Here is a 15,271-nt window from a genome sequence, read left to right as displayed (position 1 = left end):
TAACGTTTATAGTAATATACCTGAAACTATTATTATTTTTTTAATCTTGAATCAAACATAATATTTTTAGGAACATCTAAATATACCAAATAATGTTAGAACATGTAAGAGGAAGAGACAGATAGTAATAGAACGTAAAATTTCCTTGTATAGAGTCAATTCATATTGTCTTGGATGCGGTACGCGATAACAATCAACCCTGATAGCGAAGGTCAATGGTTAATTTCGCTGACTTGAGTTGGATCACAAATTGATCCCTATTGTTTTATTCGTACTGTGACATATGAACAAGCGGATCGTGTGGAGCTACACACTGACCAGATAAGAAGTTTTCTCTTGCATTAATGATAAGATGTTTCTGGGTTGCCTTGATGGTATATACCAACTAAACATACTGAAGGGAGAAGGGTACAAAGAACTAGAATGGGCGGAGGTATCCTTTCTTCCATCATCAAGTGGACGGTGGAGAAGCTGACTATCTTCTCAACAACGCCTGCTTCGTCACCGGCTGAGCCCCGGAACGATGTCGAAGAAGAGCTAAGGAAGCTGCAGAGGACGATGTTGAGGATCCAAGCCAAACTTGATGACTCGGAGGAGCAGGATATAAGAGATGAGTCTGTAAGGCTATGGTTGAGTGAGCTTCAGGATGTCGCTTATGACGCTCAAGACGCGGTGGAGGAGTACGAATACCAAGTGCTGCGCGCCGAAGCAGAAAGCAGATCGAGAGATGGCGGCCGCCACAAAGGCAAGCATGTGGAGGTATGCGACTACTCCATCTCTGCTCCTTCAAGGATTTCATTTCCAGATGATTTAGCAAGTAAAGTCAAGAAGATAAGGGAAAGGTTTGATGAGATCACCACAGAATGGAAAGCCCTCCGATTGGGAAAGAAACATGGAAAGAGACGAAGAGATGAGTCGGGTAACTGTAGACAGACGAGTTCTTTCTTCGATGAATCAATTGTTTTCGGAAGAGAAGACGAAAAGGAAAAGTTAATCGGTTTGCTGCTATCGGAGGTTGATGATATTGGTGGCAGTGGAGGTACGGTGTCAGTAATTCCCATAATTGGCATGGGTGGAGTCGGTAAAACGACGCTAGCTCAGCTTGTATATAAAGATCCCAGGGTGACCAACTACTTCGATACAAGGGGATGGGTCTGTGTCTCTGAAGAATTTGATGTTGTGGGTTTAACACGAAAGATCTTGGAGACCTTCTTCAAAACCACAGTTGATTACAAAGAATTAAATGAGCTTCAACAAGAACTAAAAGAAAAATTGCAGGGAAAGAAGTTTTTGCTTGTTTTGGATGATGTTTGGAACGAGAAACCTAGTCTTTGGGAGTTGTTGAAAGTCCCTTTACTGGACGCTAGAGTGGGTAAAGTCATAGTGACTACTCGGAATGAATGTGTTGCCAGAATCATGCAGACGATGGAGCCTTTGAATTTGAACATCTTACCATTCGACAAATGTTGGATGTTGTTCGAGAAGCTTGCCTTACTGGAAGGCTTAGATTCCAGCAGCAGGCATAACGATTTGGTGGACATCGGTCGGCAGATTGTGGAGAAGTGCAGAGGCTTGCCGTTGGCAGTGAAGGTAATTGCACGTGCTCTGAGTTACGAAGATGATGAAGACAAATGGATGGATATCTTGGAAAGTGAGCTGTGGGAATCAGTCGATGCAAACTTTGAGATCTTTCCGGCTCTTAAAGTAAGCTATGATTGCTTGCCAGTAGAACTAAAAAGGTGCTTCCAGTACCTATCCTTGTTTCCCAAAGACACGGTTTTATCCGAGAGATGCATTGTCCATTTATGGATGTCGCAAGGTCTTCTTCGGCCTCCAAGAAGCAAGCGAGCAGAGGATATAGGCAGTGATTACGTCGGCAACTTGGTGGAAAGGTCAATTTTGCAGATTAAGAGGATAAGCATAGGACATGCCTTGGACCCCGAGGAAGAGAAAGAGTTAGTAATGCATGATCTTGTTCACGATCTAGCACAGTCTGTTGCGCAGGGGGAATGCCTAAGCATAGCAGCTAACAAACTCGCAAGCATTTTTCAGGGGGATGGCGACAAATTTCGGAAGGTTCGACACTTATATCTGGTTTTTGACGACAAGATGACATCCAGAGACGCCGAGGTTTTGCCGGAGCTAAAACGTCTCCGGACATTGATAATTCACGCACCACATAGGGAGCGACACAATGCTACTAAATTCTTAAATGAATCGTTACGGAACTTCAAATACCTACGAGCTTTGGAGTTAAACTACACCAACATCGAAGAGCTGCCTGATTCAATCGGCGACATCAAACTACTGCGCTACCTCTCCATCGAAGGTGCTAACATCGACAGTCTTCCAGAATCCATATGCAGCCTCTACAATTTGCAAATTCTGAATGTGACTGCTACATATGGTCTTCGGAAACTACCAAGCGGCATAGTAAACTTGCCATATATAAGGCATCTCATGCTAAATGAAAGTGGCGTCGCTATCCCTCGTGGCCTTGGAAAGTTGACGAACTTGCAAACACTAGACTGCATCACATTGAGCCCGACTAGATGGCGTTACGAGGTAGAGGACTTGAAGGGTTTAGTGAATCTGAGAGGAAAACTCACCGTTCACAATCTCAGGTATGTGAATGAGTATGTTTCTCAAACAGATACACCTCTGAAGACAAAAGATCGTATCGAGTCTTTGGGACTGAATTGGTCTGATAGCACTAATGCAACCCGAGACATGGACGACGACACGGCAAAGCAGGTTATGGAATGCTTCCGCCCACATCCTAACCTAAAACGGCTTAGAATAACCAATTACGGTGATGTCAGATTTGCAACATGGTTGGGGGATTCATCCTTCTCCAAGCTAGTGTCTTTAGTGCTAGATGGATGCTCGAAATGCACTGTGTGTCCACTCTTGGGTCAACTGCCTTCTCTTAAAGTTCTTGTTATGAAGATGTTCTCTGGTCTCCAACGTATTGGGAATGAGTTTTGTGGCATTGGCAGTGTGACAAAGGGGTTCCCGTCTTTGGAGACATTGACATTCTCTGATATGAAAAATTGGAAAGAGTGGGATGGAGTGGAGGCCGGTGACTTTCCTCGTCTTCGCCAACTTGAAATCGATAAGTGTCCTCAATTGAGGTTTGTTCCTCAGCACCCAATTTCTTCGATGACGAAACTGAAATTAAGTCATATCGATGCTTTCTTGCATCCTGATCCCTTCACTTCATTTGACGGCGACACGTATGTTTCTTCCTCCCCCCCACCCTCAGGGCCTCAGTATTTATCATTTCGTGGCTTTCGCGGCTTTAGTATTGATATGGATCTACCTTCACTCGAGGAGTTGGATATATCACTGTGCGCAAAGTTAACGTCTGTTGCGGGACTTACCAACCTCACCTCCCTGCACTCTTTGATCATAGATTACTGTCCACATCTACGATTCCCTCCGACAGAGAGGTTACCATCCACTCTCCAACCTCCGAGGATTTCGGATAGTCCTTGGATTAAGCAGTGGTACGAGAGACAAACACAAGATGATCCAAAGATGGAATTGCAGCTCTTTCCGCACCCATCACAGTCTTCATTCTTGGGTGACCAAATCGAAAATGATCAACCCAGGTCACCTGACAACAATCGCACGATTGAGCCCGTGGCTCAAGCTCCAGATGAACCAGAGCCTCCTGCATCACTATGTTCTTTGTCTCTGGAACTCTCTCTTTCCAATTGACAAGCGCAAGCTGGTTCTAGCTCTGGGGCTGACAAGATATGCCAAAAGCAGTTCGTACCAAGGGATGACACCTGCAGGTACTGGTCATTTTTCTCTAATCTTTCTTACCAATCAATTGCCATATAGGAATGCTATTTTGTTGGACGTTTTTCTCTTACTGTTTGTCATTTTTCCTTGCGCCATTGTTTATAATTGCACTGATGCTGAGGATACACATTGGAATTAATCACTAATTAGCCAACGGCATAGACTCTCTCTTTTTGGGTACATCAGTACAATGCTTATGAAACTATAGTTTCTGGCTGGCTGGCGTTTGGGCATATTTCTCAAATGTTAGTATAAAGAAATGTTGCAGGTTTTTATTGTGAATAGTTATACTCGTGTCCTCCTTCTCTTTGGTTTGGTTAACTAAAGTGCTCTAGTGGTGGTCATTGCAGCTCATTCCTCGACTTCAAACTGTAGAAACCAATTCCAGTTTTCGGCAGAACTACAATTGTCTGTCAGTGGCAAACGAGTTTATCTACTTCAACCCATCCCCAACAACACCATTCAACTCGGTATCACTCAGCCTCCGATCTTGCTTCAACTCAAGTGTCTAATTCTGAAGATATCATGACGAAGCGAGAAAGCGGATGCTTGCTTCAACTCCAAAATGTGCGGACCAAATCATCCATCGATGCTGGGGGGGGTTTCGAGTATCGATGATTCCAAGTACTGGATTTACATTACAGAATCAAGTGTTTGATTTTGTATTCTCTATTTCCCACTCAAATCATTTGATACCAACCAAGTGCTTTTACACCGATCGAGTCTAAAGATGAATTGTGATTTTTTTTTCTTATCTTAATAAACATATCCAGTAGGCTACTCATAATGCCATGGACATCCATTTGCAAATTTGATGCTATCGAGTCCGCTTTCTTTAAGCGATAGAAGAAACCTAAGCCTGTGGTTATGGCCATTGTGGGCACAAATCCATATTTCCTATATGCTAGTGGTTGTGACCATCAAAGCTATGAAAGCAATTTTAGCAGCTTTTGCATGTGGTTAGTAATTTGGTATGCAGATGAGGGTTAGCTTTCTTTCATGGACTTCAATGCACGATTTGTATTTTTCTACTTTTGTGTCTTGTTTCAGAAATTTTATTCATGATATTGATTTGTTATATATTGGTTTTTATAGATATCCTTACTATAACAATTCTAAATTATTCATGATATATTGGTTTTCTTGCAAGGGATTACAGTGGATTTAAGGGCACATAATGAGATTTTATATAACAATTTTAAATTATTGGTTTTAATATTTCTTTTTACTTTGTTGTGGCCAATCTGACATTATCAAACTTGATGAGAAGGATCCTCGGTAACTTCAATTGAATCCTAATGATTCAAAGGGGAGGGAATAGCTCTCTTGGACGTAATAAGAGTACTTATTATATTTCTGTTGGATGTAGAGTTTTAGAGGAGGAGAATTTGTTATACTAAGAAGCTATGATAATCCTAGTGGAGTGTCAAATCCCCTCTGAGATTTTTTTCATAGTGTTTTATATTTTTTTAATCTCATAAATATTTCTTTTCATTATCTGTCACTTCCACCCTATCATTGTTCATCACATCAGTCATCGAACCCTCTCCACTTATCATTATCAACGATCTTGACGAAGGGGAAGGAGGCAACAATCGCATAAACCCACCTATCACTTTGCCCCCTTGAGCGTCACTACCACCTTTATCATGGAAGGTCTCTACCCTACGATCATCACCAAGTTCGTCCCTATTGTCGTCAATTAGACCCTTATCTTTGATGGATCTCGCCCCCACTATCACCACAATGAACCATGAGATTCGTTTGACCCTACTCTTTATCGACATGAATAGAAGCTTCTCAACTATCCTACGATACGCCTCTAGTCGATCCGTTGTCTCATAATTTCTCACTTGAATATGTTAGATTAGATAAAAGAGTTATATGAATCCTATAATAGACTTGAAAGAGTGATTTAATGATGCAAAACGATATTTGGAGCGGAGATAATCAAATAATAATTTCACCTATTCCACTGAATTTTAAAATTTATATCAATATAAAATTATCATCCCTAATTAAAAATGTGTTGAAGTAAAAGGAAAAGGCTATAGCGACGCACTCATGCATATGAACTTGGAAAAAGAAATAACAAAGCCTAAGCATAAAAGTCAAAAGTTATAGAGAAAAAAAGACACGATGTTAGAGATCATCTGAAGAAAAAGTATCCATCAACAGCGCATCATTCGTCCTTTCTGTCGTCTCAACCGTCCCAAGGTCTTGTCATCGGAGAATTGTTGCATGTTGAATGCTGATTGAATACAGCAGCAACACACGGTTCGAGGTCACTGTTTCCTAGGGATGATTGCCACCGTATCATTGGAATTATAAGTCAGTATAAGTCGTTCATCACCATTCCAAAAGCAACTAATTCAAGAATCAAACAAGAGACAGAAATTTTGTGGCTGAATTAGTTGATGTTGAGAAGAAATCTGATAGACCGATAAGAAAAAGGCCAATCAACCATCTGCAATCAATCATACTCTTTAAGAACTTTGCTTTTGGAAATAATAAATTAAAATTTGAACACTTCATTGTAAATTGGGAATTAATATTTAGACCATATCTTATAGTTCAATTTCATCTCGTTTTTCTCTATATTTCTTCTCTACACATCATTGAATTATGTAATCTTCCCCATCATTTTTCAACGTCTAGCTAAAGGGGAGATCAAAATGATGTTTGTGAAGTACGAAAACCCAACGAATGCAACAGCCGAAGTCCTTAAACAATATGTTTCTTACCAGAAAGGAAGAATTAAAGTTGCCACAACACCTCAGACCATTCTCGGGTTCAAGAAACGAAAACATTGGACCTCTTCCTTATCTCTGTCTTAAATGGTCATCGGTCCTTACATGTTACCAAAATGAAAGACGGCATTAGATCGTATAACATAAGATATTTTATATTAAGTGATTTGTTTTCCTTAGCGTGAAACTCGAGGAGAACATTTGATCTATAATGACAGATAGGATGTAGCCTTAAAAATAAAACCATATAAGAAAAGAAAATTAGGCCAACATCATAATGTTGCCCTATACAAAATAGTGTTTTTTTATAGTGTAAAAATAACATGAAAAATTATGTATTTTTTATAGTACAGAAACAATTGTAACATTATGTTTGTGTATTACGTTATATTATTAAATTTTCATAAGATAGAAAAAATATTGTAACTGTCCTAATTATAGGAAAAGAAAGAAAAGAGGTAAGTATAGATGTGGATATTATAGTTATTAGAAAAACAAAAAGACTTTGTTTGCCACTTATGAATATGAAAGTATTTTTCTTAAAAAATCTAAAAAGAGATTTTTTTTCTTCTTTTTGATAATTCGCTAATTTTATAATCTCGCTCCTCATTTTAATACCCAGTCAAATATTTTGAGCATCTGTTTTATTTTTCTCAAATGATGTCCAATATTTTTTTATCCCATAAAAGCCTTTGGTTGTTTCTTTTGCCATATCACCTTTCTTCATGTCAATCGTCGAACCCTCCTCACATATCGTGACTATCGATTTTGACAATGATAAGACTTCTCCTCCATCTCTGTTTCGTCACCTTGATCGTTGTCATCACCTCCGCTATAAAAGGCCTCTATCCCAAGACTATATCAATGACCCACGAGGTTCGCTTGGCCCCACTTTTTGTCGACGTGAACGAAGGTCCTTTCGCTGTGTTGTGACACCCCGCTAGCCGATGCCTTGCATCGTGATTTCTCACTCGACCCTCACACCCTCGCTTGCCACTTCCATGCTTCTCTCACCCTCACCCACAAACCTACCACCAACTTCCCTAGCGAGGCTAGCGTTGGGCAACTCCTCCTCTCCCGTGGCATGTATGGCTGAGCACGCTGAGGTTGAGAGCAAGTGAGCGGGTGATAGGCAGGAGGCAGAAGCGACAAGTGATCGATGATAGTGAGGGAGGATTTACAAAATTATAAAAAATAAAAATATAATTTGAAAATATAAAAATAGTGTATCGTTCAGAAAAAAAATAACTTTACAGGAAATCGCCCAAATTAATTAAAAAAAAAAAACCATGGAATCATCACCTATAGGTGCACGCATGCATTAAAACCCGTGAGAGACCACTTGTATGTGTCTTGCATTGTCCCTCAGACATGATAAAGCACACACGCCGTCACTAACGTTGCCACCCAAAATGTCAGTGAAAGAGTAACGGTTGCGGTGGTACTACTTCTAGAGATCAATAGTGCATTTCACAAGGAACGAAGCACATAACTCAATTAGCAAGGAAACAGAAAGATTCAAGTAGAAAAAGAGACGGGGAGATCGTGACGTCAAATATACGTCAAAACAAGGTTATTGATCGATTTTATGCGGCCTGTGTTTTTCTTGTTGACACCATATGATGGACGTATCATTTTCGATGACCAACGCAAAAGTTGTGTCTGTCTATATATTTCCATGTCCACCCCACAATGCAAGCAACCGCCCTGTTTGAACTGAGGATATTTCTAGAGTTGAAGGAGCACACACCACTAAATAGCAGCCGCGTTGCTTTAAGTTGGAAAAACTCGCGACATGACAAGACTGATGATGGCGAATTGCATTGAACACCTTGCAAACCAATTGCTGGGAAGCAGATTGTTAGCTACATGTCGTTTTCTTCGATAGAGAGAGAACGTGTCGATCGAACGCTCTCGATCGGTGATAGATGTACCCCCCCAACGTTAAGCTTCAGAAGTCTCGCACCTAGAGAAATTTTGGCCGACCACTGAGAAACAATTAAGGCAATAATGTAATTTCGCTGACTTGAGTTGGATCACAAATTGATCCCTATTGTTTTATTCGTACTGTGATATTTGAACAAGCGGATCGTGTGGAGCTACACACTGACCAGATAAGAAGTGGGCGTGCGGAAGGCGCAACGCGGCTGGCCCCAAGTTTCTGGTTGCGTTGATGGTATATACCGACTGAGCATACTGAAGGGAGAAGGGTACAAAGAAGAAGAATGGGCGGAGGTATCCTTTCTTCCATCATCAAGTGGACGGTGGAGAAGCTGCTTGCCTTGGCAACAACGACAGCTTCGTCACCGGCTGAGCCCCGGAACGATGTCGAAGAAGAGCTAAGGAAGCTGCAGAGGACGATGATGAGGATCCAAGCCAAACTTGATGACTCGGAGGAGCAGGATATAAGAGATGAGCCTGTAAGGCTATGGTTGAGTGAACTCAAGGATGTCGCTTATGACGCTCAAGACGCGGTGGAGGAGTACGAATACCAAGTGCTGCGCGCCGAAGCAGAAAGCAGATCGAGAGGCGGCGGCCGCCACAAAGGCATGCATGTGGAGGTATGCGACTACTCTATCTCCGCTCCTTCAAGGATTTCATTTCCAGAGGATTTAGCAAGTAAACTCAAGAAGATAAGGGAGAGGTTTGATGAGATCACCGGAGAATGGAAAGCCCTCCGACTGGGAAAGAAACATGGAAAGAGACGAAGAGATGAGTCGGGTAACTGTCGACAGACGAGTTCTTGCTTCGATGAATCAATTGTTTTCGGAAGAGAAGACGAAAAGGAGAAGTTAATCGGGTTGCTGCTTTCGGAGGCTGATGATTTTGATGGTAGAGGAGGTACGGTGTCATTAATTCCCATAATCGGCATGGGTGGAGTCGGTAAAACGACGCTAGCTCAGCTTGTATATAACGATCCCAGGGTGTTCAACTGCTTCGATACGAGGGGATGGGTCTGTGTCTCCGAAGAATTTGATGTTGTGGGTTTAACACGAAAGATCTTGGTGTCCTTCTTCAAAACCACAGTTGATTACACAGAATTAAACGAGCTTCAACAAGAACTAAAAGAAAATTTGCAGGGAAAGAAGTTTTTGCTTGTTTTGGATGATGTTTGGAATGAGAAACCTAGTCTTTGGGAGTTGCTGAAAGTCCCCTTACTGGACGCTGGAGTGGGTAAAGTCATAGTGACTACTCGGAATGAATGTGTTGCCAGAATCATGCAGACGATGGAGCCTTTGAGCTTGAACATCTTATCATTCGACAAATGCTGGATGTTGTTCGAGAAGCTTGCGTTACTGGAAGGCTTAGATTCCAGCAGCAGGCATAACGATTTGGTGGAGATCGGTCGGAAGATTGTGGAGAAGTGCAAAGGCTTGCCGTTGGCAGTGAAGGTAATTGCACGTGCTCTGAGTTACGAAGATGATGAAGACAAATGGATGGATATCTTGGAAAGCGAGCGGTGGGAATTAGTCGATGCAAACTTGGAGATCTTACCGGCTCTTAAAATAAGCTACGATTGCTTGCCAATAGATCTAAAGAGGTGCTTCCGGTACCTGTCCTTATTTCCCAAAGACACGGTTTTATACGAGAGATACATTGTCCATTTATGGATGTCGCAAGGTCTTCTTCGGCCTCCAAGAAGCAAGCAAGCAGAGGATATAGGCAGTGATTACGTCAGAAACTTGGTGGAAAGGTCAATTTTGCAGATCAAGGGGATACGTACAGGAGGACATGCCTTGGACCCCGAGGAAGAGAAAGAGTTAGTGATGCATGATCTTGTTCACGATCTAGCACAGTCTGTTGCGCAGGGGGAATCCCTAAGCATAGCGGCTAACAAACTCGCAAGCATATTTCAGCGGGACGGCGACAAATTTCACAAGGTTCGCCACTTGTATCTGGTTTTTGACGACCGGATGGCACCCACAGACGTCAAGGCTTTGCTGAAGCTAAAACGTCTCCGGACTCTGATAACTAACGGATCGCGTTTCAATGAAAAGTATTGTTGTGAATTCATCGATGAATTGTTCCACAACTTGAAATACCTACGAGCTTTGAACTTTAGCCGCACCCACATCTCAGGGCTGCCTGATTCAATCGGCGACCTCAAACTACTACGCTACCTCTCCATCGAAGGTGCTAACATCGACAGTCTTCCAGAATCCATATGCAGCCTCTACAATTTGCAGATTCTAAGTTTGACTGGTACGTTGGGTCTTCGGGAGCTACCAAGCGGCATATTAAACTTGCCAAATATAAGGCATCTCATGCTGAGTCATACTCGTATCGCTGTCCCTCGTGGCCTTGGAAAGTTGACTTACTTGCAAACACTCGACTGCTTTGCATTGGGCCCGACGAGTTGGCGTATCGAGATAGAGGAATTGAAGGGTTTAGTGAATCTGAGAGGAAAACTCATCATTGAAAATCTTAGGTATGTGGATAAGTCTGTTCCTCGAACAGAAACACCTCTGCAGACAAAAGATCGTATCGAGTTTTTGACACTGGACTGGTACGAAGGCGGCACCTGTAAAGACGAAGACATGGACGAAGACACGTCAAAGCAGGTTCTCGAATGCTTCCGCCCACACCCTAACCTACAACGGTTTCTAATACACGCTTACGGTGGTGCCAGATTTGCAACATGGTTGGGGGATTCATCCTTCTCCAAACTAGTGAATATAGAGATAGTCGTATGCTTGAAATGCAATCTGCTTCCACCCTAGGGTCAGCTGCCTTCTCTTAGAGTTCTTGCTATAAAATATTTCTCTGATCTCCAACGTATTGGGCGTGAGTTTTGTGGCATCGGTAGTGCGACGATAAAGGGGTTCCCGTCTTTGGAGACCTTGACGTTCTTAGATATGGAAAATTGGGAACAGTGGGATGGAGTGGAGGCCGGCGACTTTCCTCGTCTTCTCCGACTTAGAATCGATGGTTGTCCTAAGTTGAGGATTTTTCCTCGGCACGTATTTTTCTTGCTGAGGAAATTAGAATTAACTCATTTTGGTGATATCTCCGACAATGCTCCCTTTATTTCACTTGACGACGACACGACAATGCTCCCTTTATCATTTCGAGGCTTTCACAGCTTTAGTATTGATATGAATCTACCTTCGCTCCAGGAGTTGGAGATATCACGGTGCTCAAAGTTAACGTCTGTGACGGGACTTACCAACCTCACCTCCCTGCATTCTTTGACCATAGATGATTGTCCATATCTACGGCTCCCTCCGACAGAGAGATTGTCATCCACTCTTCAACATCTGAAAATTCGGGACAGTCCTTGGGTTAAGCAGTGGGAGGAGGCAAATCAAGACACCTCAATTTTTCCAAACACCAGATGATCCAACGACGGAATTGGCGCTCTTTCCGCGCCCATCACAGTCTTCAAGCTCCAACAGGTATGACCTCAGTGCTGGATGCTTTTTCTTACTGTTTGTCATTTTTCCTTGCGCCATTGTTTATAGTTGCACTGATACTGATGATACACATTATAATTAATGTTTTAATCTTTTGTACATCATTTCGATGCTTTCGACAGAACTACAATTGTTTGTCGGTGGCAAATGAGTTTATCTGCTTCAACCCATCCCCAGCAACACCATTCAACTCGGTATCACTCAGCCTTCGATGTTGCATATCAAGTGTCTAATTCTGAAGAAATCATGACGAAGCTAGAAAGCGGATGCTTGCTTCAAGGGGGAGGGGATGATAGGGGAGGTGTTGGCTTTATTCTCTATGTAATGTAATGAGGGTGATAATTTTATTTTTGCTCAATGTAAAGTTTTTGAAGAAGGATGTGCTATTATACTACAAGGCAAGGCTATGACAATCCTGGTGGGGCTTTAAACTGTTTTGTCTGAAGTATTTCGATGAATGCATGTGGAATCATTATTGATCCTATGTTAACTTTTAATGGTTGTATCTATCCAAACTCTTGACTAATATGCCAACTTATATTCGAGTTGCCAATTCATGATTCTAACATGTAAGACAACTAAGGCTGCCTAACTTTGATCGCGACGGATACCAGCCTCCACCTAATGGTGGTTGAAGCTTTCACGTGAAGAGTGGTAATTGATGCAGTCACTAATTTCATTCAAACTCAGCTTCAAATTTATGGCACATGGTAGGATTATGATGTCCTGCAAAACCATTACTTTCTGTGATTCGATGGACAATTATGCACTCATATCCAATAAATTTTCGATAGCAAAATTCCAACGTAAATGCAATCTGAAATAAAGCTTTTTAACAATTGAATCCTCTTATTAATAACCTACAAATGAATGGGTCCTACCCCGCAAACCACCATTTCAATGCTTCACACACTACCCGAGGATATGTACATTTCTTTTTGAGTCTTACGGACCCCACACGCCGTTTAACACACGTTTAATCCCCCACCATCATTTTTTATATGTTTATATAAAATAAAGAATTGGAACGATCGAAGTCAACGAGAACGGATCCGAACAGCTCGAGTCGGTCAAACTTGCCGTGCGAGGGATCGGGTGGAGGACGACTCCTCGCCGCCCCCTTCGAGGCACTCCAGAGGCGCTATCACGGTCGCGATTCTCCCCCTCGCCGAGGCCTCCCCTTCCCCTTTCTTTATCGAGCCCTCGCCATCCCCTCTCCTTCCTGTGGCCCACGCCGGGACCTTCAGCGAGAGCGTCCGGAGGAAGAACGAGGGCCACCGGTCCGACTTCCGAAGACGAAAGCTCCGCCACCCGCGGCCGCTTCCCTCCCAGCCACCGCCGCGTGGCCCACGCCTGGAGCTCCCCTCCCCGGCGGTCGGGAACGCGACGCAGCTTGTGGAACGGTGGAACTTCCGAGCGGCGAAGATCTCCTTCCGTATGTGCTCCGGCAAGCGGAGGGTGTACTGGTCGACGTCCACCACAGGCCGGACCTCGGAATGTCCGGTTGAATGAGACCGCGGGAGCTTCGCCGGCCGCCGGCCGGATCGCGGCCGGGCCGCCCGCCTCTGGCTTCCAATCCGCAACAATTCCGCGGCTGCCTCCTTCCGCTCCTCCTCTTCCGCCGCCACCGCTATGGGGTCCACGACGATGGCGACATGATCCTGTGGCGGGGCAGCGGTTTCGAGTTGTAGACCCGCCGCGTCTGTAGAAGGGGTGGCTACAGGTAGCAGGTCGGGGTTGTCGTCGGCGGCTTGCTCGGCGAGGTTGGCGCGGCAGACGGGGCAAGTGACGTGGGAGGCGAGCCAGGCGTCAATGCAGTCGGAGTGGAAGACGTGGCTGCAGCGAGGGAGGAGGCGGAGCTCCTCGTCGTCCTCGAACTCGCTGAGGCACACCGCACACTCGAGCGCCCCCTTCCCCGCCTTCAGCCCCTTAACCTCAGCGTACACCAGCGCGGGGAACGTCTCGAGGACCTCGGGGCTCAGCCCCTGCTGCCGCCGAGAGCGGGCTGCGCCGCCCGCGGCGTGGCGGCGGAAGGAACCGCTTAAGTCCTCGTTGTTGCCGCTACAGTTGCGGACGTAAAGGGAAAAGAACCCCAGGAGGAAGAAAAGACTTATCATCACGACGATGACGATGGCCATCGTGGGGTTAAACTTGCCGTAATAGTTGTAGTTGTTGGCGCTGTCGCTGATGCCGTCGGAGGGCGGTGAGGGCTGAGCGAGGGCGCACTGGGGAGGGAGGAGAAGCAGTGCGAGCAGGGAAACGAGGGCTGCCATTAGTGGCCCGACGATCGGACGGCGGTGGAACTTCATGGCCATCGAGGACGCAGCACGACGTGTGAGACAACGATGTAGTCAGTGAAGCAGGAGGTGATTATAAGGACGCAGAGGAGAGGAAAGGGGGCAGAAGGCAGTGGCGGTCAGCGTAGACTGCTGTATCTCTGCGACTCGAGACGGTTCAGTACTAAAGCTTTTCTTTTCCCACTATTTCGTACCCGCGTCACTACCTCCTTCGTATTTCCTGATACGATGGACCCCAGTATTCGGTGTGAGAGAAAAGTTAGAAAGGGGCAGAACTAGTGTGTTTATTTGGACTCGGGAGAGCCGCAAGGATAAGCGCACCTGGGCGTCGGAGATGACGCACGTGCATCGGCGTGCTTAATGGAATTTGTTTAGCTAATGGCAAATATAGTGGCCTTAAAATTACAACTTATATTATTTTGGATGAATTATAAAAAAATCTTAAATTATAATTTATACTAATAAAAAATTTTATAGGAGATCTTTAGTCATAAGAAAAGATCGTCTTACTTTTATCTCCATTAAACCCTATGAGATCGTCACTTCTTCCTTACATTGTCTCTGATCGTCTTTGTTATACTTAATATTCTCTTTTCTATGTCAATCCTAATTGATCTCTTGTACCTCAAAAATAATTAATGAGAGTAGCTCACGTGCGGAGGTACAAGTATGACCAATGATGCTAGTCCACACACGGAGGGCACCAATCAAGCTAACTTATATGTGGAGTTATAAACAACTAAGAGAAGAGTAGCAAGTGACAAGATTAACCTATGTGTGTGCTGATAGGGATAGGATAATTATTATTTTTTAAATGATGTTATCTTGAAATTTTTAAAAGTTACAATGTTCCACAGAAAATTTTTTAATTTTTTTTTCAAAAATTTATCCTATTATTATTATATTTGTTTCGAAAGAAGTAAGTGGCGGAAGTGATTATGAGTGTGAAACTAGGAATCGATTCTGATTCCTGAGCGAAACGTAGGCATCCAATTCGGAA

At 43.6% G+C, this 15,271-nt stretch overlaps 3 protein-coding genes across 4 annotated transcripts; 2 read left to right on the top strand and 1 right to left on the bottom strand.

Annotated features, from left to right (window-relative positions):
* Nucleotides 1-324: 324 nt before the first annotated feature.
* LOC103969907 (putative disease resistance RPP13-like protein 1) lies at nucleotides 325-4,765 on the top strand. 2 transcript variants are annotated; one of them, XM_018818813.2, is made up of 2 exons: nucleotides 325-3,134; nucleotides 3,266-3,442. In XM_018818813.2, the coding sequence occupies exons 1-2, from the start codon at nucleotides 424-426 to the stop codon at nucleotides 3,303-3,305; spliced, it is 2,751 nt and encodes a 916-aa protein (XP_018674358.2). In that variant the 5' UTR covers nucleotides 325-423; the 3' UTR covers nucleotides 3,306-3,442. The 2 variants fall into 2 exon arrangements, with proteins under 2 accessions (XP_018674358.2, XP_064944165.1); XM_065088093.1 differs by adding an exon at nucleotides 4,161-4,765 and having other exon boundaries at nucleotides 332-3,800.
* A 3,883-nt stretch (nucleotides 4,766-8,648) lies between these two features.
* LOC135596169 (putative disease resistance RPP13-like protein 1) lies at nucleotides 8,649-12,419 on the top strand. Its single transcript, XM_065088090.1, has 2 exons — nucleotides 8,649-11,956; nucleotides 12,097-12,419. Exon 1 carries the CDS (start codon nucleotides 8,786-8,788, stop codon nucleotides 11,279-11,281), a length of 2,496 nt encoding a protein of 831 aa, XP_064944162.1. The 5' UTR covers nucleotides 8,649-8,785; the 3' UTR covers nucleotides 11,282-11,956; nucleotides 12,097-12,419.
* A 373-nt stretch (nucleotides 12,420-12,792) lies between these two features.
* LOC135596170 (E3 ubiquitin-protein ligase ATL31-like) lies at nucleotides 12,793-14,373 on the bottom strand. Its single transcript, XM_065088091.1, has one exon. It carries the CDS (start codon nucleotides 14,287-14,289, stop codon nucleotides 13,045-13,047), a length of 1,245 nt encoding a protein of 414 aa, XP_064944163.1. The 5' UTR covers nucleotides 14,290-14,373; the 3' UTR covers nucleotides 12,793-13,044.
* Nucleotides 14,374-15,271: the final 898 nt, after the last annotated feature.

Source organism: Musa acuminata, chromosome BXJ1-10 (assembly GCF_036884655.1).
Source record: "Musa acuminata AAA Group cultivar baxijiao chromosome BXJ1-10, Cavendish_Baxijiao_AAA, whole genome shotgun sequence".
Classification (NCBI taxonomy): Eukaryota; Viridiplantae; Streptophyta; class Magnoliopsida; order Zingiberales; family Musaceae; genus Musa; species Musa acuminata.
Note: the sequence above shows the minus strand (reverse complement) of the source record. Positions and strands in the feature narration are given on the sequence as shown.

Coding starts and splice junctions, on each gene's coding strand:
- LOC103969907 (XM_065088093.1), top strand. CDS start 424: ATGGGCGGAGGTATCCTTTCTTCCATCATCAAGTGGACGGTGGAGAAG.
- LOC135596169 (XM_065088090.1), top strand. CDS start 8,786: ATGGGCGGAGGTATCCTTTCTTCCATCATCAAGTGGACGGTGGAGAAG.
- LOC135596170 (XM_065088091.1), bottom strand. CDS start 14,289: ATGGCCATGAAGTTCCACCGCCGTCCGATCGTCGGGCCACTAATGGCA.